Consider the following 23,743-nt stretch of genomic DNA (forward strand, 5'->3'; position numbering starts at 1 on the left):
CGTTGACATTTTGGTGAGTTGTTCACCTTTCCATTAGCACACATGTGCCACTGTTCCACTCTTTCAGCTCAGCACTGCAGATTCACAGGTTTACAAACTATACATGAACATATTTACAAAGATATAAAACAAATAAAATTCACACAAGTACAATTACAAGAAAATCCTATCTATATTGTAATTCAAGGTTCCTCATAAAGAATTTTAGCAGACACCTTTATTTTTAGCTCTAAGAAAATTTTCTCATTTGTATTGCTTTCAGTGTATGGAGAATTTACTTCTCAAAATATTTACATCTCCCGTAACAGCATGAAAACTGATCTTATCATCAACACAATCAAGTGCAATTTCACTGCTACATGATGAAAAAAAGGCATAGGAATTACATCAAGCAACTTCTGTTTAAGAAGTTGGGTGACGCATGATCTTGTTTGAAACTGTATCAGTGAAGTGTTTGGTCCTTCGGTGAAAAAATACTTGCTTGGAATGAATCTGTCACTCTATGCCTTGCTTGTTATGGAAAATGCTCCTGCCCATTCTCCAAGCCTACAAGACCACCTCCTTGACAAATTTCAACTCATCAGGATCCAATTTGTGCCTCCCAACACCACCCCATTACTCCAGCCTAGGGACCAGCAGATTATTTCTAACTTTAAGAAGCTCTACACTAAATCACTCTTCGAGCAAAGTTGACTGAAGTACCAATCTCTCTCTCTGAGAGTATTGGAAATATCACATCAACATCATTGCCTGTGTCAAAATGATGGAAAAGGCAGGGGAAGGGGTTACCAAGGGAACTCTTACTTCTGCTTGGAAAAAGCTTTGGCTGGAGTGCATTGTCAAATGTGACTCTGAGGTATAGGTATTTGAATCAGTACCTGTGGAACCTGTAGTCAACAAGATTGTGTCTTTGGCCAAGAGCATGGGACTAGAATTGGATAACAATGATATCAATAAGCTTGAGGAAGATCACATCCACGAAATGACCACCAAAGAGCTTAAAGAGCTGCAGTGTGTTTCAGAGCAGGAAGTTGTGGAGAAGTTCTTCAGAGGAGGAGGTGGTGGTGGTAACAACAAAGCAGCAATCTTCTGGCACAGTAAAAGAAATACTGAAAGCTTTTGAATCAGTTTCATTGTACATTGAAAATCAACGCCCCAATACAGCATCGGCTGTGCGCTCTACAAATCTATTTGACGATAATGCTGTGTCGCGTTTTCACCAAGTGTTGAAGTGTCAGCAGAAACAAATGAGTACAGATAGCTTCCTAGTAAACAATAATTACTTATGTATAGTGAATAATAAAGTCCGTAATACTGTATGTATAAATTTCTTTGAATAAATGGCATTAATAAGATAAAATTTCTAGTAATTTTTCTGCATGGAATGCATTGTTGTATTTTACATTCATTTATATGGAATAAATTGTTTCACTCAATGAGTGTTTCACACTGTGAGTAAGATTCTGGAACGAATTGTGCTCACCATGTGAGGTTTCACTGTACGTGTTTCATTGGACATAGGACTCAAAGGTTTATGTAATCGCTTCACACACAGGGTGAGTTAATGTGAAACACACTGTACTCGTTGTCACTCTTCAGTTGACAGAGCTACACCTGTGCTTAGTTGTTTCAACGTACTGAACATAAATGTACTAACTTATTCTCATTTCCATAAATTCATGCACAATCACAATTATACATAGCTTATAAACTGATATGAGGGGGGGGGGGGGATGGGGGGTCTTTTTGTGGTACCTTGGACCTCCAATTCAGTCCTTCTGCCAAGCAGGATGATCTACTTTGCATCATTCCCTACAAAATCTTATCACTACATAACTTCTTAATTATGTATAACTGCCCGTAGGTCATTCACTGTATTCATTCACACATACATGCACATGAAGTACAAATCGGTACATTTCATACTTTTGTTAGTAACATTCATCTTCATTCCTCTAAAGGGTCATGCTTATCAATATTTCATACTTCCTTATGCAGTCTTTGACAGTGATTTACGTGCTGCACTGTGATTGTGTAAAAAATGTTTATTTGCGTTGATGAATCTTAACTTATCTTGAGGCTTGTAATCGCTACCTATGCAAAGTTTTTGCCATTTTAATTATATGAACCTAATTTCATTTTCTTCTTAATTCTTTTTATTCCTCCCTATACAGTACATTAGGTTTTTTTTATATTCACTTTAATGTAGAGGTGGTTTTCAGTAGAGTGTAAAGTATTGTATAACGATCATAGCTTCATCAGTTGTAGTTTTATATAAACAGCATAGTTCGTTGTTATCGTAAATAGCTATAGATAGTGTAATACACTTAATTTTAGTACCGTCGCTATATTCATTAGCCTGTTCCTCTTTGTAGCTTACTCATTAACATTTGTTGTATTTATTACTTTAGTATAATTATAACCTTTCTGTAAATAGTTCTTCCTCGCATGTGACTGTAGCTCTTTCTGTGTAAATAATTTCTTTTCTTTCTTTTGTATATTGCTCCTTACTCTGATCTGTCGTTCTTCTTGTACGTAGTCCTAAGTCTACATAAGGTCTTATCCGTGCTGTTGGTTTTGAAGTTTGTCACATAATGAAGTGGTAAAATGGATATGTCAATAGATAAAATATTTCATACTAGCAAAATCTATATAGAAACTACAAAGTCTGCAGTAATAATACTCGTTATATATGTTTATTCTTATGCTTAATACAATGGCTAGCAATATGGGTCATCAAGTATACTCATTGTTCCTATAACTAAACTAGTTGTATACATAACATGGAGAATTTGCTACTTCACCTGTTCGAATTTCCTGTAATTTGGTCATATAGTTATATATGTCAGTGTCAACTTCATGCAGTTTATTCATTGTATTTCCTTTGCACAATTAAGTCTTATTTTCACTCACATGCACATGCCTGTCTTCCTACATTGTACTCAGTTGACTACCAGCTGGCTGTAGGGAGACAGGTGTGTGTGTGTGTGTGTGTGTGTGTGTGTGTGTGTGTGTGTGTGCGCGCACGCACTTGAGCATGTTTCTCCTACAAGCTTGAATAAGGAAGTTCATTCCAAAAGCTGGTGAGGCTCTGTACCTTTTGTTTGTGTACCTATCGACAATGCAGCACTTCTGCTTCCAGTGAGTCATCTCCTTTATTCCTAAATAATCCATAATTCTCAACCAGCACTTTCTGTACATTATTAAGTCTTATTTTGTCACTTTCACTAGCTAATGTTTGAGTGAGGCGCTCTCTCTCTTACATTGAGTCATTGTTAAGCAGCGTGCTAGGTACAGCATGCACGCACAAATATGGTCACTGCAGGTAATGTCAAAAGTGAGAAGAGGAGAAGGGGAAATGGCTACCACCCACAGCTCAGCTAACTCCTCCCCTTGCGCTGCGCCAAGTGCAGGCTACACGATTGTATTGTTATCGTCCATATTCACTGTTTCCAAAAATGTGTGTAATGTACAGTTTCATATTATCTCAAAGAATCTTCATACTTAACTTGGATTATACTTAGTCTAACATTAATTATGATAATCTCAAATTTGTTTCAAAAGTAAAATGGATATTTTGCCTGTAATTGAGTGAAAAATGTGTATTGTGTCACATCTTAGAAGTTTTTGCATTTTTTACTATCAGATAGAATCTCCAAATTTCTATGAAGATTATAAATTCTTGTATTTTCCGTAATGGCTGTAGGCACTGAAATAGTTGAGGTGCATGGACCTTATCTTTATAAGGATATAATACATGTAGTTTCCATGTTTCTGGGTTGGTGTAAAGCCTGTTGATGAGTGTGACAAATTATTTACAGTTTGCTGAGAGAGCATCACATATTCATTCCACTTAGTGTATTTGTGTGGTGTATATGTTCTGATAAACCTGTTAAACTCATGAAATACCTGTTCTATTGGGCTGGTCTTGGGATGACATTTGATTACATAAACATGTTTTGTTGTATGACTTGACAAATTCTTTCCATTTTGCACTTGTGAAGTTAGTTCTATTGTCAGTCTGAATAGCTTTTGCTTCACCCACTCTCAAAAAATATTCTGTCATGATTTGCTTGATTACAGGCCTTGCTATTTGAGTTTTAGTGGCATACATCTGCAGATATTTAGTAAACACATCATACAAGGCTTTGTTTTCGTTAAATCAGTTGAAATTACATTATCGTCTGGGTGAAGATAATGTGTGCCATTACCTAAGTCAATTTTTACTAGAGTTCGCAGCTCGTGGTCTAGTGGCTAGCGTTGCTGCCTCTGGATCACGGGGTCCTGGGCTCGAGTCCCGGCTGGGTTAGGAGTTTCTCTACCCGGGGAAAGGGTGTTTGTGTTGTCCTCATCATTTCATCATTTGTGACAGTGGGTAAATTGGGATTGTGTGAAAATTGGACTGTGAAAAAATTGGGACTTTGTACAGGCACTGATGATGACATAGTTGTTCGCCCTACAAGCCAAACATCATCATCATCATCACTTTTCACTTGATATTGCCTGAAAAAAATCCATTCTTGGCGACAGTTAACTATCAGCTTATGTACCACTAGGAATGTACAAGTAATTGTGGTTCCAGCTTAAGTTATTGGAATATAGGTTTGTAACTTGATGCCTTTTGACATTTCCCATACCTGTTAAAACATGACAGTTCTGCATAGGTACAATAGGTAGGTTTTGTTTCCTTTTTATTTCATTGAACAAGCTGTACGAAACAAGATTCGTAGCTGCTCCTGTGTCTAGTATCAAATGTACATTTGTTCCTATTTTGGCATCAACCTTTGTCTGTACTTCATTGTTTATTCCTTTTATATCACTTGTCTTATCTGTATATGGGTCATCTCGCGTATCAATTTCTTTGTCATACCTTAATAAATAATTATTTATAAGCGTCATTCCCCCCTCCCGTTTTCGGTCAGCGGTGGGGGTCTCGGCCGACTGATCGCTATTTACCCTCTGGAGAGGCATATACAATGTGATCAGTATTTTGCCATGTTCTATTATGCATATAATCGTGGGTGGCATTTTGTTGATTTTCGTTTATATCGCTCCCATAGCCATTGTTTTGATAATTATTATTTATGCGTGGATGTTCGGTTATTTCTTGATGGTGAACCACGGTACTTGAATTGTAATTTCTATTATTTCTCTCCTGGAAAACATCTGTTCAACAATTTCAGAATCCTCCGTTACTGTTATATTCATGGGTGCCATTCCTACTGCGCGTTGCCATGCTGACTTCTGTTACTACTGCATTTGTTGTTGATTCGAAATACCGGTGCAGTCTGCTGACTTCTGTTACTACTGCATTTGTTGTTGATTCGAAATACCGGTGCAGTCTGCCTTGTATTACGTTAAATGGCCCTGGTTCAAAAACTTTCATTCTTAAGTCTTTCATGAATTCCCTGTGACTAGTATTTCTCTGGAAAAGATTGTTCAAATTCTTCATATGTTTGACAATGATCTGCCTCTTAAGCTGCCTACAACCTCCCATCACCTTGGGTGAAACCAACAATGAACTGAATCTTGTGGATTTTATATCAGTGTTGAGGTAAAACATTTCTAAAAGCTCTTACAAAGACAACTGGTTGTATGTTCTTGAAGTCCGGTGAGAAGACTGGGAATTGTCTTTGTTTTATTAGTCCCTCAGCTATTATAACTGACAATAGAGCTGGCATTAATCACCCATTGCGACGCCGTCCTATGCCTTTTTGGAGTCGGCAGTGTTGCATATGTTGAAACTGTCGTGTATGTTTGATTGTTTGCAAACTGTCCTCCTCCGCTTTTGTCCTAAGTTTGGAATGAATCATACCTTCTATTGCTTTCATAGGCATTATAGCAGGGACTTTATGTTCTCTTTTGTTTATGATGTCTTTAACCGTGTCAGCATGAGTTCTTTTGTTCCCTGGCGCACTTTTCAACTAGGGTAGAATCGCTTTCAAAGGCACCGGCCTCAGCTCTCTCATCATCCAGTACATCGCAATTGGACTTTATTTCAGACAAGTGTGTTTGAATTGTTGTTAGCACTTGAGCGAAGTTTTCCTGTGCGCTGCTGCGAGGTCCTCTACATAATGTGCACTTTGACCGTGATCTCCATTCATACTAGAAAGTTTCATGTCTAGCTGATTTTACGTATTAGTAAATTTTGAATCTCATTTATTGGTTGCATCTGTCAACTGTGTCTTCAAGTTAGTACGCATATTTTCGAAGTCCTTCAAAAGTATTGTGACTTTTTGGTCTAAGCTACTGAGACTTTGATCTAAATTGCTGATAAATTTTGCATGCAGGCTTCATTTCAGATAAACGTGTTTGAATTGTTGGTACCTCTTCAGTTAAGATTTCATGTGCACTTTGTAAACTACTGCGCCACTGCTATACTGACGTGCACTTTTGACCTTTATCTTCACTCATAGTAGAAAGTTTTTTGTATTGCTAATTGTACATATTAGTAAATTTTATATCTAATTTATTGGCTGCATTTGTTAACTGTCTCTTCAAGCTAGTATGCAAATTTTTGAAGTCGTTCGAAAGTGTTGTGACTTTTTGGTCTAAGGTACTGAGACTGATCTAAATTGCCTAGACCAGTGGACAGACAAGTTTGTGATTTTTGTAGTCAAGTCTGTACTTCACTCAGCGTTCATTTTATTAATTTCTATTTTCTATGGTTGATACCTGCGAATGATTGTATAATATGCGTATAGCCTGAGTATGTGTGTGCCCATTCGATTCACTCGATATCACGCTCGAAAAATTTGCTACGTCTGTTGCATTGTTTCTATCCAAATTACTTTGAAAACAGACATGTCCTATTGAGGATTGTGAATTAACATCGTCAGCTGTTAGCCATGTGATATAATTTGATCTAACATTATGTCCATTCACTGCAGTTGAGTTCAGTTGTACTACATGTGCAAACAAAGTTGAAACTCGGCGCTGTGGCTGATGGGAGTCGCTCCAGTCAGCCAGCGCGCTGAGTGTCAACTTTGGTGTGGGAATAATAAATTGTTTTTGCGATGGCCATATTGCCATTCTGTTGCAGTGCATTGTCATTTTCATTATCTAATACATTAGATTCTGATTCAGTATTTTCGTAAGCACTACTGTTAGTATTAATTTTCTCATCGACATTTGATTCCATTTTTACTGACAGTAAAAGGTATAACTGTAACTGAATTTTTAAATATAACAGAAACTCAATAGTTGTGGAAAATTTCACTCATACGTTCGCACCAAGATGGCGTCTCATTATCGTCACTGTTACACATATGAAACATGTTTTTTATTGTAATGAAAAACCAACCCTACCACAAATATTGTTGCTTGCAAAAAGGGTTTAAGCAGGTTAAGGATCAGAATAATGTAGCAAAATTGCTGTTGCGTCCCATAATCAGTGGAATATTCTTGATCCTACCTTTTGTTGATATCCTTCTGTTCACATTCACTAAAGTTCAATTACTTGTCTCTGGAGGAAATTTTCTTTAGTGTCCATAATGTTATTAAAATATTAAGTTACAAGTTCTCTCTACCGGTTGGTAGGACATGTTCTGAGGCATCAAGGGATCACAAATTTAGCATTGGAGGGCAGCATGGAGGGTAAAAATCGTATAGGGAGACCAAGAGATGAATACATTAAGCAGATTCAGAAGGATGTAGGTTGCAGTAAGTACTGGGAGATGAAGCAGCTTGCACAGGATAGAGTAGCATGGAGAGCTGCACCAAACCAGTCTCAGGACTGAAGACCACAACAACAACAGTTCTCACGTAATGCATTATTAACTAAACTCTGCCCAAACAGTCCTTGGAGGCCCAACAGTACTGACCGACTTCCGTATCATCCTCAGCTCCAAGGCGTCACTGGATGCAGATATGGAGAGGCATGTGGTCAGCACACCTCTCCTGGTCATTGTCAGTTTTTGTGACAGGAGCCCCTACTTCCCCATCAAGTATCTCCTCAATTGGCCTGACAAGGGCTGAGTGCACCCCACTTGCCAACAGCACTTGGCAGACTGGACAGTCACCCATCCAATTGCTAGCCAAGCCCAACAGCACTTCACTTCAATGATCTGACAGGAACTCGTGTTACCGTTGTCGTGAGGCTGTTGGCGCATAATAGATTGCACCTCTCACAGATTAGCTGAGTATTAATCGCCATCTTAATGTGCAGGATCAGGAGAAATATTCGATACAAACCGTTGGCTTTGGCCAGTGACATAATGTTCATTGCTGATGTCATGTCACCTTTTGGTGCATATATTCACAGTATTGTTGTTAGTTGGCGAAGCCAGTGAATGTAATGTTAAAAACGACCAGACTGTGGTGACAGACTGATCTGTAGCTTCACCTGAGGTCTGTTAGTTTGGAAAGTGATATTGGTTGTGAGTGGTGATGTCAAAAAATGTGATATTAAAGAAATCTGGTTGTGCTCACATACTGATGTGTAGCTGAGCCAAGTTAAAAAATAAATGAATAAAACAATTGTCAGTAACATCATGTTATAGTCGCACTTTGCTTACTGCATTTGTCGCATGTTTCAAATGTCACTGGTCAATGCCAGTGACCTGAATTGAATATTCCTCTACATCAGCACTGCATTTCATGAGCATATACAGAGCTTCAGAAAGACTGAGTGTCACAGGGTTTTAACTTACAGAGATGATTACAGTGAGTAGGGAATGCTATTTAGTATCCATTTGAAAAAGACTACTTCAGCACCACTTCGATGGAAGCTTATTCCTTGTGTCAGAAGCTTATTCCTTGTGTCTCATGATACATTGTGTGTTGAGTATGAATAACACCTAAGGAAAAAATGCCAGGTGGGGCAATCAAAACTACCCACAATGGACATAGTTTTTAACCCATGACATAATTAAGCAGTGGCATATGACATACATTCACAAACAGAAGGAACAAAATACATGAAGAGCATTTAATCTGTGACTATTACAAGGATATATCTATTCATGCTGTATGTGCAGGGCATCAATACAAAATATAAATAATTGAAATAAAATTGCTGGGATGAAGAATATTCAACACTGCAGTATTTTAAAATATTTAAAGGCACACAAATCATCATTGGGACATTTGGGTCAGAATTTAATTTGAATTACTCTCAGCCAGAAATTAAATTACAAATTAGCATAAACAATCTCTAAAGAAACAAAAGCTACAGCCTCCTAACATGCACCTATTACAAAGTGCAAAAAAACATGAATATTTCATCTACATTACATTCTTGCATGGTTGGTGGGGGGAAGGGAGGTGGCTGTTGGCAGTCACTATCACACTCTTTGTTGTAGACTCCCCCTGCAAATTTTGTAACAAATATGTACATAATATGCATCAAAATACTGGCCTATGTCAGTTATCTAATGTAGATTCTCAGAATTTACCTTGCAATTTCAGTTTTTATGGTGAAAGGTTCGTCAAAAAAAAAACATTAAATACAGTGCAAATGTAAACATTAGGTAATGCCATAGGTCAGCCTATTGCCACAACTTTTAACTCACAACCACAGTATCATCTTAAACCTAACAAAGAACGTGGGCTATGCCATAGATCAGTTGCCACAGTCAAGAATTCAGGGTGTGGTGGGGTCCAATATCACCCACTAGCTCCTTTTAATTCACTACAATTTTGTGTAAATCAACATCTTCCTTTTGGCAACAGCATTCATTTACAGTTGCGAGCTTTCTGAGTGAGCACTAAATCATGACGACTTCTCAACAGAAACATCTGTCATGTTGCTCGGTAGTTCAGCTCTCCATTGCAAAGGATCACGGTAGTGAGACCGTAGAGACATCTATCGGTTTGCTGTCCTTTGCAAAGGATCATGGTATTGAGACCATAGAGACATCTATGGGTTTGCGCAGTGATTGAGCATCCCCATACCAGAAAGCCCTAAATGCCTATCAGCACGTTGCTTCCTTGTTTATCATCTTACATATACCTCCGTGAAATCATAAAGCAAGTGCCATTACACCAGATGAAAGTCAGGTTGGTATTCCACCACTGTCCAGAGCTCTCCAGATACGTCTTCAGCCTGACTAAAGCAGAATTATCTTCAATAATGAGGCCTGCTTCAGAGTGAACCCCGGTTTACCAGTGAAAATGTGTATGGGGACGGTCCGGACTTTGGTGTGCCAAGCTATCACCAGACGTATGACACAACAACAAGGAGTGATGGTCTGGGGTGCCATTTCTTTTCATAGCAGATCCATTTGGTTGCCATATTCTAAGCCTTATTTTGTCGCCTTTCATGGAAAGCACTCCTGGGCTTACATTTCAGCAAGATAATGCCTGCTCACACAAGGTGAGAGTTTCTACTGCTTGTCTTCATGTTTGCCAAACTCTACCTTAGCCAGCAATGTCACCAGATCTCTCCCCAATCGAGAACGTTTGGAGCATTATGGACAGGGCTCTCCAACCAGATAAGGATTTTGATGGTCTAAGGTGCCAGTTGGACAGAATTTGGCACGATATCCCTCAGTAGGACATCCAACAACTATGTCATTCAGTACCAAGTTGACCAGCTGCCTGCACAAGGGCCAGAGGTTAACAGAGTGTTGTTCTCTGTGCTAATTCTATTGCTCTTTGGTTTTTCAGGTTCCGAAAACTGCCATCTGGAGAAGGTTGCAAGAAGCACAGAAAATGCCATCAAAGAACCATGAGCAAGCTGCTGAGACTGGAGTTAACACAGCAATGGAATCAATACAAGAGCAACCAGAATTTTCTTTTCATGATGTAGGTCACATATATATATATGAGGAATAAAGTTTAATTATCACCTCCAAAAAATAAAATCATTTAATTAAATTTTAGTTTATTGGCAGTTACATGTATGTGGTCCTGTTACATGCCTGTAGCGGTGTAGGTACTATGGCACAAGGATTTTAACGTTTACCTTGACTGCAAACAAATACCTTTAAGCAATTAGCCTACATAGCTTTATTTCATGAAGGTGGTAATCTCATATAATATCATGGATAATTTAATCAGAAATGTAGATATATCATACTACAGGCTTGTGGCTTCAAAATTATGCAGAAGTGAATCCGCAAGTCATACACAATTCATAATGCGTTTTACAACAGCCGATATAAAAATTACAAAATATGGTGACTGCACAACTTGCCAAAGAGTCTGTAGGTACTGAAACACAGTCGAAGATAATTTTGTTTAGTAAATTTCATGTTGCTAGTATTCTGTTGCAACATATTTATTCCTTGTAGCAGTAAGTATTAAAAAATTAAGTAAAATGTTTGAAAACATTACTGGGCTCATTTCAAAGGTGTTCACTATTTTACAACAATGATAATTCCAGGGTGGGAACTACAAAGAGAAATGAAGAAAGGCATCACCTCTTTTATTGATAATTGATATATGGCCTTTATCACACAAAACTAATTAACTTTAAACTCTCTATTCTTTTTTAGTGTAAGTAAACACACACACACAGAGAGAAGAGAGAGAGAGAGAGAGAGAGAGAGAGAGAGAGAGAGAGAGAGAGAGAGTCATTGTTTTTGCTGTTGTGGACCTCAGTGCGAAGACTGGTTTGATGTTCCTCTTCAAGACAGTGTATCATGTGCAGGCCCCTTCATACCTGCATAACTACTGAAACCTACGCCCATTTTAACATGCTTACTGTAGTCAAACCTTGATCTCCTACCCGTGTCTGGCTATCCAGATTTACGCATCCGGCCATCCAGATTCAGGTTTTCTGTGATTTTCCTAAATTGCTACAGGCAAATGCCAGGGTGATTCCTTTGATAAGACATGGCCAATTTCCTTCCCCTTGACACAATCTGAGCAAGTTCTCCCTTGCAAATGACCTCGATGTCGAAGGGACATTAACCACAATCTTCCTTCCTTCCTTGCTCTCCCTCTACAATGTTTAACCCTACACACTTACCTCCAATACTAAACTGATAATTCCAAGATGCTTCAGGATGTATCCTATCAGCGAATCTTTGCTTTTTCTGTGATCGTAGTGGTAACATAGTCCAAATTATATTGTTTCTTAGGTTGAAAATCAGTTGGAAATTTCTTTCCCTCAAAGTTATTTATTAATTAGTACATGAGCTACAAGTAAATGCTTTTTTTTCTTTTCTTAGGTTTCAACACAGATACCTGTGACATACATTGATGAATCAGATTTCCATGAAACATCCCTCATTATACTAACCACTGACATGGACAATGGTGTAGAATTACAAGAGCAAAATAATCTGCTGATGGAAAGGTAATGAGCTACAGTGAAACAGGTGCTGTAGTATAAGTTTTAATTAGTTAAAGAAACTCTTAATGTGAGAACAACAAAATGTATCAAAAGACACCTTTCAACTTTTATTTTCACATAACAAATTCAGTTTTTAACATTTTTTCCACTAAGGTTCATAATTCTTTATTTCTTCTACTTTTAACAATGATGTATAGCAGTTTTCATGGAAATTTTATAATATACCTGTATATATATGTAGAACAGCAGGAGGGGTCAATTAATCCTGATAATTTATAAAGTATTTCTCTTTCGTAATTATAAAAGTACTTGCATTGCATTTTGCTTTTGTCAACAGAACACTGCCTGATGATGTACGCTTTGTGCACAAGGTCAACATGCCGGTCTTCGTCACATTGCTTGACAGCTGTGTTTCGTGTATTGGTGTTATTACTCTCCCCATCAGTTAGTGTTGTATTTTCTTTTTTTTCTGTAAAGGGGTTTTTCAGATGAGGTGGTAGAGCAGTTTTACTAATGAAGAGGTTTTTCAAATACTGAATCAGACTTACTGGGTTCAGATGGTGATTTTCTGACAGAGACAGTGGATGATAAAAGATAATGAGACTGAGGAGGAGTCACTGTCTTCAGAAGTCTCTCCATGTCAGTTCTCCCTGTTGCAGTTTGAGAGTCAAGTGCCACAACAACAGTGAAGATGGCAGCAAGAAATAGAATGGAATGGGAGTTTGTTAGCACACTGTTGTGTGTAAGAAGGGCTGATTTTCAATGTCTTGAAGGAGGCACAAGGGTCCATTACATATGCATGCTACCAAGTAGATAACTCCATCATCAGTGCCTTCTACTTTTTTCATTGATGCTGTATATTCTTAAAGAAACCACACAGATTCAAATGCTCAGAATGAAATGAAAACATCCTTTGACTGTGTCATTTAAAGAATTGGAGGCAGTCACTGCTATTGTATATGCTAGAGGCGTTTCCTTCGATCTTCTTTGGTCGCACTCCTCCGCTTTGATGCGAAGTCATCATAAGCTCAAATAAATAAATAAATGTCAAAATAGAATGTATAAAGGTAACAATACCATTGACGTCTGTGAGAAACAAAAACACCATCTGTGGAAAATGAATACAAAAATGCTTGGAAACAAACAAGTAAAATAAAGAATAAGTATTGGAACCTTTTGAAATAGGTCACATTGCTGAATAGAGGAAAAGCAACATTTTTGTACCCACAACAGTAAGCTAAAGGTGTTAGAACTTTGAGCGAAAGATTTGATTGAAATGTGTACACACTGCATAAATGAAAGGAACAAATATTGATCTTATCCTCACCCTTTCAGATATGAATTTTTTTCTGGATGAAGAAAAATTATTCTTTATGTGGTCATACTCCTAGGTGATTTTTTAATATTTTATATGCAAGATTTATGGAAAAATATACACCCATTTTCAAAACATACTTTGTACACGTGGCTTGGTTTTGTGGACTAAAATAACTAATCATGAAATATTCTCTGTGGCAGTAAATAGTAGAATGATCATTCAGTAATTGCCCTGCAAAAACAACAACAATTTTCGATTATACAGTGGAATATAGCAAAACAACCACATCTGTGTATTCTAGTGGTCGTGAGCTGCTACACACTGCTACACTGACTTGCTGATATTTTCATACTAATGCCCAAGAGTTGGCAGCACTTGTGCATAATGGAAAGGTGGAACATTCAGAAATGTGTGCATCAGGTTTCCATTGGGAAAAATACTTTTGTTGCAGCTAAGACACAGTAAAAATTAATGTGTACAATTGTAGCCAGAGAGTCTGAATGGGTTAACTGAGTTATAGATTTTTAATATGAATCTCATTATGGTTTAGATAGCCACTTCCAACTGTTTTCGGGCTATTCAGTTCATCTGTTTTGTAATGTTAAACATGAGTTATTGATATCAATTTAACAGCGGTCAGAAAGGATAGGTTGCTACTCACCACATAGAGGAGTCACAAACAGGCACAATGAAAAAGAATGCTAGACACAATTCAGCTATCAGACTAAGTACTTCATGTAATGTAGACAACAAAAAGCTCACACATAAAGTGCAACCTACACACAAATAGTGTAGCTGAATTCTTTTTCATTGTGCCTGTTTGCCACACCACACTCCCGTTGTTGTTATTCCAGCCTGTATATTCCATTGTGTGAAATGAATTTAAGTAACTTGTCCATGGATTATTGACAAAACATCATAATTATTTCAGAAGAAGCAAAGTTTTTTTATGTATCTTGAACTTCTACTGCACCTGACCTAGTTTTCAAGTTCCAAGCCCATTTTCTAGTTTTACACCATTGCAAAGATGTTATTAATGCACAGCATTTTTTAACTGTTCTTGCATCATTCACAGCTCATGAGTATTTATAATAAGTGTATAAAAGAGAAGTGGGGATAGTAACTGAATAAATGGAGAGGATGGGAAATCAGTCGGCTTTTTCTTTAATAATTTTGGTAGTACTAAGGAATGAACAAACTTGGTTTAATCAATTCAAGAGGAGTTGGGAATGGTTCTTCAAGTTTTTTTTTAAGTAATCAGTTATTTCAAGACCTCCAAGTATTTGTGTTTTAACCCAAACAGAGGACTGCAATATCTTTTAAAATTAATATCTTCTTTACACTGGACTCAGTTTTGTACAATTTTGAGCATCTGTAGAGCTCTTTCAATCTATTGCAGACTCAACACCTTGTTTTTCCTTTGAAGTAGGAGCCACACTCCACTTTTATTCCTCTGAGACAGCTTGGTTCAGAAGAATAGTTCATCACTGCATATTTTGTTGGTTTCCAAACATACATATTCTGATAGATTAGCTGTCAAAAAACAACATATCATTTTTTGGCTATCCTTTGGGATACTGCTGTATGGAGTACGAGAGCCTTTCTTTTCTTGGTTTTGTTGTAGATTACAGAATATTTGGCCCATAAAGCTACAATTTTGTAAAAGAAAAAAAGAAAATGTTCATTTTACCACCTGGTAAATAGACTTTTTCTTCTAAATTTGGTATTTTAATTTTTAGTAATTTTCCTTTGTAGGTGTTTGTTTGTTCTTTGTAATAATATTGCTGTTATTTCTCATACCAAAACCAATGGCTGAATGCAGTTTAGCTAGCCTGAAAACATCAAATTTCACCACCTGAAGATGAGAATGTAATTGTCCAATTGCATCTCATCAGAAAAAAAATCCATTGTCCTAAATGAGCTATTTTCCATGTGCACATAAAAAGAAAAACAACAGTAAACAAAGGTTGAAAGAAAAGTTTAAATCTGTATTACTAAAACACTATCTAGGAAACCGGCACCAGTTGCAGTGTAAGGACAGCATAAATTCAATTTTCAATATTTCGCGTAGTTATTGACTGAATGTAAAAAATTTAAAGCACTGCTATAATCTACTCATTAAGAGGTATAATGTGAATGTTAAAAGTTTAACACAATAAGATACGTACTAATGTTAGAACCTGTGTGTGTTTGTCTTGAGGCAGTGTAACTGATGACATGCAAACACCCAGATATCATTCGTTCAGTATCTGAGAATGGGAGCTCTTACTGACTTCCAACAAAATTTACCCATAATTTCGAACATTTACTCAGTGGCACCTCCCACAAAATGATAAAATGGATAAAAAATTATTGATTACTACATTTTCACTGGTCATACAGTAAAATGGCATCATCAGGCATGACAATTTAATTTATTACTACTTTGCTACTAACTTAATTCACAGCACAGTTTTCAGACAGTATCCACATATTCCACGGCATATATCTGCAAAATTATGTCATTGTACGACACATACTTCAGGTGTTACAATGTCACAAACATTTAGATTTGCTTAAAGTGCCATGCAGAAAATGTGATACAGACCGATGACCTCAGCAGTTTGGTCCCATAGGAACTTAAAAAAAAAAGAAAGGTCAACACACTTTACAGACAGTATCTATGTACATTACTGAAAGTACCTACAAAATTATATCTTTGGATGGCACACAGCTCAGAAGATATGATGATGTAAACATTCAGGTGTATGAAACACTAGTTTTGTTTGAAATGGGGCTCACATTTCAGGCCTACATTCATACTGTGTTTCATAATGAGGTGGCAGTGTCTTACAACAGACTTCAAGCATAATTTCAAATCTTTCTTAAACTTGTCCTCTATTATATGCATAAAGGCATAGTAATCAGAGAAGGTGTATTATATACAGGAGTTCAGATTCTTTAAAGATTCAGGGGTTTGCTGGTTTCATACTAATGGTGCCCCCAAAAATGCTTAAGGCCAAGCACCTAAGTCTAAAAACAAAATCACAAGTACTTGCAATCTCACAAAATTTTGTACCAAACTGATGTTTACCCTCATATGCCTTTCATACATAAACAATGAAAACTTTGGGAATATTTGCACTACATTATTCTTATATGTTATCTTTATTAACTTTGAAAATCTTTTTTTTAAGTTATTATACCTCTATCCTCTTGTTGTCTCAATTATTTTTGGAATTCCTGGTTATATGTTTACCTCATTAAGCTTTAATTTATTGCAGGGTATCTTAATGCCTTGTAATATGTCATTAGTAAAATTTTATGGAGGAGCAAAGCTTAAGATCGGACTTCCAAATGTAGATTTGTTTTGTTCCTGAAAACAGCTCAAAACAAAACTTATTCTTGGGTTCTGTGAAAATGATGCCCATGATTTGTCTCTAATGATATTTTTGTTAACAGGCCACAAAATTCACATCTTCCTTCTTATCAGCAACTTTATCACTGTACTAGATTGTTTCTGAGTCATTTAGACAGTTTGTGAATCTGTCAGTGATTCTTCTCTGACTATTAATAAGAATGGTAAAATTACAGGGAAATAGAATGGCTGGCTGTTAGAAACGTCAAGCAGGTGAAATTACTATTACTGCATATAGAAGTATACAAATAGTAATCTCAGTTTTCGGAATTGTATGTTCTTTCTTCAAGAAAGAAAGGGGGTCAGTCAGGAAGGATAGGAAAGGGTGTGGAAGGGGGGAACCTGCTGTAAGAATAAAGGTAGGCAAAGGTGGAAGTGAAGGTATCTCAGAGAGTACAAGGTCAAAGATAATACAGTAGTCAACACAATGGAAAATTCACTTAAGAGATAATAAAAAGGTGAGATTAAGAAGGTAGGTTACAAGAGAAAGAGAAATGAAAAGTGGGTAGAATAATGAAATTAATAAATACGAAGAAAAAATTAGATGGGAAAATGAGAAAATACATTAGGAAGTAATTGAGTAAATAATGCATTTGTGTCAAAGAAAAATTCAGTCAAGAAAACTAATAAATTATTAGACAGAATTGCTGGAGGTGAAATATGTAGTACTGCCAGTAGACTTGTGTAAAAAAAAGTGACACACTACACAGCCTTTTGGAATTACTAGTTCAGGAATGAAAGGCATATAAGTTGGGGAAGGTTAAAAAGGAAGGGCAAGTCACTCAGACCCCAGGAGACAAGAGAGAGACACCTGTGGTGAGGATGAGAGTAAGCCAGATATGAGTAGTTAATGTAGGCTATACCCAAAAGGGGGCAGAATGAATAACGGGATGTGCTGGAGAATGTGTTCCCATTTCTGGAGTTAATGGAAACTGGTACTGGGTAGGAGAATTCAGATGGTACTTGTGATATGATAGGCACTCTGGTCTTTTCAGTCATGCTGTTGAGTGTCCTCAGCAACTGGGTACCGCATGTCTCCAAGATGGACAGTAGTTAATAACTAATAGTTTAAGTCTTTATCTCACAAAGGCTTTTATTGTGCGATTTCAAAGAAGCAAAAATGATGTGTTGCCTTCAGTAGTAGACACTAGTGGCCACATAATAAATGAAAACCCCCGGTATAAAATTTCTTAGAGTACATTGGTTAACACTTTAAAACACAGTAATGCCTGCACAGCTGATTGAGAATATCAGTTCAGTGTATTTTCTTTTAACAGACTTTCTTGATTACTACCCTAATTACACCCCAGACTTTCTTGATTAAGACCCTAATTACACTTATTTTTTCCAGTTGTTCCCCATATTCTGCCAAATGGAGGAACCCAGAAAGTAATGCAGAGAAAACGTTATGTTTGTGCCTATTCTGTTTCCACATGGTGAGAGGAACTGTTTCTTTGGTTCCAATTTGTATACTGTTATAGCTTTATTTTACAGAGCAAATACTGGCTATAACTCATTATCTGGAATATCCTTTCTTTGTGCTTGTGCAGCAAGGTAGGCAGGGAGCTTCAGGTGCCTGGAAAATAGGAGGTAGATTCTGACAGACCGAGAAAGTAGGTGGTCCGTGGCTGGAGAGGTCAGTTGTAAGTTGCACTTCGCATGAAAGCAACACTTCCAGATTTGAGTCCCAGTCTGGCAACAAGAGAATTTTCACATTCATTTTCAGGGGACATCTGCATGGAAGAGTCATCTCAAATGACACATTTCAATGGCCTATCCATTTATGAAGTTAACTGAAAATTTTACACAAAATAAAGTAATAAAGGACAGGCAACCACTCACCTATAGCTAACTGAAGTGTTGTGCGCAAAAATGAACAACAGTAAACAGAATTTACATTAGTTTTCGAGCTCTTGATCTTTCTCCAGTAGAAGTCAACACACACACACACACACACACACACACACACACACACACACACACACACACACACAGAGCTGTAGTGAGACTGACTCTGTAACTCAAGTCTTTCAATCATGCCAATAATGCACCAAAAAAATGTTATTCTTTACTCTGTTTTTTCTCTGTTTTAGGCAACAGGAAGAGGGGTGTGCCAAGAAATAGGTATAGAAGTCTGAGTTAACCATGAAGAACAGAAGCTGTTGTCTTTTTATTAATGTCTACACAGAGAAATGTGTGACTTTAGGAATATTTGTATAGCTTTGAGGTGATGACTGAGTAAATACAAATTTTCTAATAATATTTTATGACACAAAAATATGTATTTTTCAGCATTGAAGATGCAGTTTTCCTTTGTCCTAACGTTTGTTAGATCTGTGTCATTTTAAACAATGGAATGTAAAAACCTCTACACACAGTTTATTTCATTTATTCACGTAGTACCCATTTTCTCACATTCATGATACAATGGATAATATATTCGCCTATTTTTTGTCAGTATTCACAAGATGACATTGTATATTAAGGAAAAGTATCCCCTTATTCTCACAGCCGGTGGGACCCCCTCTCAATGTAGAGTCTGAGTAACCTGACCTTACTTCTTCAACTAATCCCTTTTACTTCCTTTTTCTAAAAGCTATATATAGTATTTTCTTTTGTTTTTAACTAGATGAAACACTTTTTTGTCTTCTTTTACAAAACTTTTTTAGTTTGTGTGACATAGGTTTTGAGTTGCTGGCCCATTTTCCGATACGCAGATTCCAAAGATGGCATCCAAGCAAAGATAAAAACATGTCAACCTCTTAAGTCATTAGTTCTGAACGTAACTGTAAAAGTTATCTATGTTGACTATTTTGGAGTAGTTACACTTATATTGTCCTACCTTTTGACATTTATTGTTGTTGTTGTTGTAGTCTTCAGTCCTGAGACTGGTTTGATGCAGCTCTCCATGCTACTCTATCCTGTGCAAGCTTCTTCATCTCCCAGTACCTACTGCAACCTACATCCTTCTGAATCTGCTTAGTGTATTTATCTCTTGGTCTCCCTCTACGATTTCTACCCTCCACGCTGCCCTCCAATGCTAAATTTGTGATCCCTTGATGCCTCAAAACTGTCCTACCAACCGATCCCTTCTTCTAGTCAAGTTGTGCCACAAACTTCTCTTCTCCCCAATCCTATTCAATACCTCCTCATTAGTTACGTGATCTACCCACCTTATCTTCAGCATTCTTCTGTAGCACCACATTTCGAAAGCTTCTATTCTCTTCTTGTCCAAACTGGTTATCGTCCATGTTTCACTTCCATACATGGCTACACTCCATACAAATACTTTCAGAAATTACTTCCTGACACTTAAATCTATACTCGATGTTAACAAATTTCTCTTCTTCAGAAACGATTTCCTTGCCATTGCCAGTCTACATTTTATATCCTCTCTACTTCGACCATCATCAGTTATTTTACTCCCTAAATAGCAAAACTCCTTTACTACTTTAAGTGCCTCATTTCCTAATCTAATCCCCTCAGCATCACCCGATTTAATTTGACTACATTCCATTATCCTCGTTTTGCTTTTGTTGGTGTTCATCTTATATCCTCCTTTCAAGACACTGTCCATTCCGTTCAACTGCTCTTCCAAGTCCATTGCTGTCTCTGACAGAATTACAATGTCATCGGCGAACCTCAAAGTTTTTACTTCTTCTCCATGAATTTTAATACCTACTCCGAATTTTTCTTTTGTTTCCTTTGCTGCTTGCTCAATATACAGATTGAATAACATTGGGGAGAGGCTACAACCCTGTCTCACTCCTTTCCCAACCACTGCTTCCCCTTCAGGCCCCTCGACTCTTATAACTGCCATCTGGCCTCTGTACAAATTGTAAATAGCCTTTCGCTCCCTGTATTTTACCCCTGCCACCTTCAGAATTTGAAAGAGAGTATTCCAGTTAACGTTGTCAGAAGCTTTCTCTAAGTCTACAAATGCTAGAAACGTAGGTTTGCCTTTTCTTAATCTTTCTTCTAAGATAGGTCGTAAGGTTAGTATTGCCTCACGTGTTCCAACATTTCTATGGAATCCCAACTGATCTTCCCCGAGGTCCACTTCTACCAGTTTTTCCATTCATCTGTAAAGAATTCGCGTTAGTATTTTGCAGCTGTGACTTATTAAACTGATAGTTCGGTAATTTTCACATCTGTCAACACCTGCTTTCTTTGGGATTGGAATTATTGTATTCTTCTTGAAGTCTGTGGGTATTTCGCCTGTCTCATACATCTTGCTCACCAGATGGTAGAGTTTTGTCATGACTGGTTCTCCCAAGACCATCAGTAGTTCTAATGGAATGTTGTCTACTCCCGGGGCCTTGTTTTGGCTCAGGTCTTTCAGTGCTCTGTCAAACTCTTCACGCAGTATCTTATCTCCCATTTCATCTTCATCTACTTCCTCTTCCATTTCCATAATATTGTCCTCAAGTACATCGCCCTTGTATAAACCCTCTATATACTCCTTCCACCTTTCTGCCTTCCCTTCTTTGCTTAGAACTGGGTTGCCATCTGAGCTCTTGATATTCATACAAGTGGTTCTCTTTTCTCCAAAGGTCTCTTTAATTTTCCTGTAGGCAGTATCTATCTTACCCCTAGTGAGACAAGCCTCTACATCCTTACATTTGTCCTCTAGCCATCCCTGCTTAGCCATTTTGCACTTCCTGTCGATCTCATTTTTGAGACGTTTGTATTCCTTTTTGCCTGCTTCATTTACTGCCTTTTTTATATTTTCTCCTTTCATCAATTAAATTCAATATTTCTTCTGTTAACCAAGGATTTCTATTAGCCCTCATCTTTTTACCTACTTGATCCTCTGCTGCCTTCACTACTTCGTCCCTCAGAGCTACCCATTCTTCTTCTACTGTATTTCTTTCCCCAATTCCTGTCAATTGTTCCCTTATGCTCTCCCTGAAACTCTGTATAACCTCTGGTTCTTTCAGTTTATCCAGGTCCCATCTCCGTAAATTCCCACCTTTTTGCAGTTTCTTCAGTTTCAATCTGCAGTTCATAACCAATAGATTGTGGTTCCTAAATCTCTGTCTTACCATTATATAATCTATCTGATACCTTGTAGTATCTCCAGGATTCTTCCAGGTATACAACCTTCTTTTATGATTCTTGAACCAAGTGTTAGCTATGATTAAGTTATGCTCTGTGCAAAATTCTACAAGGCGGCTTCCTCTTTCATTTCTTAGCCCCAATCCATATTCACCTACTATGTTTCCTTCTCTCCCTTTTCCTACTGACGAATTCCAGTCACCCATGACTATTAAATTTTCGTCTCCCTTCACTACCTGAATAATTTCTTTTATCTCGTCATACATTTCATCAATTTCTTCATCATCTGCAGAGCTAGTTGGCATATAAACTTGTACTGCTGTGGTACGTGTGGGCATTTTATCTATCTTGGCCACAATAACGTGTTCACTATGCTGTTTGTAGTAGCTTACTTGCATTCCTATTTTTTTTATTCATTATTAAACCTACTCCTGCATTACCCCTATTTGATTCTGTATTTATAACCCTGTATTCACCTGACCAGAAGTCTTGTTCCTCCTGCCACCGAACTTCACTAATTCCCACTATATCTAACTTTAACCTATCCATTTCCCTTTTTAAATTTTCTAACCTACCTGCCCGATTAAGGGATCTGACATTCCACGCTCCAATCCGTAGAACGCCAGTTTTCTTTCTCCTGATAACGACGTCCTCTTGAGTAGTCCCCGCCCGGAGATCCGAATGGGGGACTATTTTACCTCCGGAATATTTTACCCAAGAGGACGCCATCATCTTTTAATCATACAGTAAAGCTGCATGTCCTCGGGAAAATTTACGGCTGTAGTTTCCCCTTGCTTTCAGCCGTTCGCAGTACCAGCACAGCAAGGCCGTTTTGGTTAATGTTACAAGGCCAGATCAGTCAATCATCCAGACTGTTGCCCCTGCAACTACTGAAAAGGCTGCTGCCCCTCTTCAGGAACCACATGTTTGTCTGGCCTCTCAACAGATACCCCTCTGTTGTGGTTGCACCTACGGTACGGCCATGTGTATCGCTGAGGCACGCAAGCCTCCCCACCAACGGCAAGGTCCATGGTTCATGGGGGGGTGACATTTATTAGGACAACATTTAATATAACTATGAATAAACATACACTGGAATAGAGCTAAGAGAACAGAGATGGGTACTTGTGTTTTTAGCTGTTTGTGAATGAAGGCACCAAGGTTCCCCTTTTATGCTGAAGTTGCAACATTGTCTTACAGAGGTGAGTAACTGAATTGAGTCTGCTCATTCAGTTTTCTGCTCTTAAGTGTATCTATCAATAATTTGCCTCCCGAAGGTGAGCGCTGACCTGCCAATGTGTTGCTTTGTAATATTAAAGGAAAAAGGAACTATCACTTTAATATAATTTATTCATTGGCCCCAGGGAAACACAGTGACCATTTCGTAGAACTTTCCATTTTGCTATATTTTCACACATATGGTATAATTATGTGTTTCAACTTATTACAGTATTATCTTTGAAAATGCTACATAATAACTTATCAGTTAATGAGTTAATGTATAACATTTCCAAATGTCTAATGGTGACTCGGTAAGAAGTCCAGACTGGTGGTGATACCCAGTTGAGTGATTTGAGGCTGAAATGTATAATAATAATAATAATAATAATAATAATAATCATGATATTCCCTATGTCATTTATTCATTTACAAGTTAACTCACCAGATTTTACAAGTATTAAATAATAAAATAGCACCAATTGGTATTTTCTGTGACCTATCTAAGGCG

At 37.5% G+C, this 23,743-nt stretch overlaps 1 protein-coding gene across 3 annotated transcripts in view; it reads left to right on the forward strand.

Annotated features, from left to right (window-relative positions):
- LOC124795186 (protein bric-a-brac 2-like) overlaps positions 1–19,327 on the forward strand; it is a 131,765-nt gene extending 112,438 nt beyond the window's left edge. For all 3 annotated transcript variants that reach the window (XM_047259087.1, XM_047259088.1, XM_047259086.1), the window contains exons 8-10: positions 10,609–10,746; positions 12,117–12,244; positions 19,050–19,327. In XM_047259087.1, coding sequence (XP_047115043.1) covers positions 10,609–10,746; positions 12,117–12,244; positions 19,050–19,080 — 297 coding nt within the window. In that variant the 3' untranslated portion in view covers positions 19,081–19,327. The remainder of the gene's footprint in view (positions 1–10,608; positions 10,747–12,116; positions 12,245–19,049) is intronic.
- Positions 19,328–23,743: the final 4,416 nt, after the last annotated feature.

Source organism: Schistocerca piceifrons, chromosome 4, assembly GCF_021461385.2.
Source record: "Schistocerca piceifrons isolate TAMUIC-IGC-003096 chromosome 4, iqSchPice1.1, whole genome shotgun sequence".
Lineage (NCBI taxonomy): Eukaryota > Metazoa > Arthropoda > Insecta > Orthoptera > Acrididae > Schistocerca > Schistocerca piceifrons.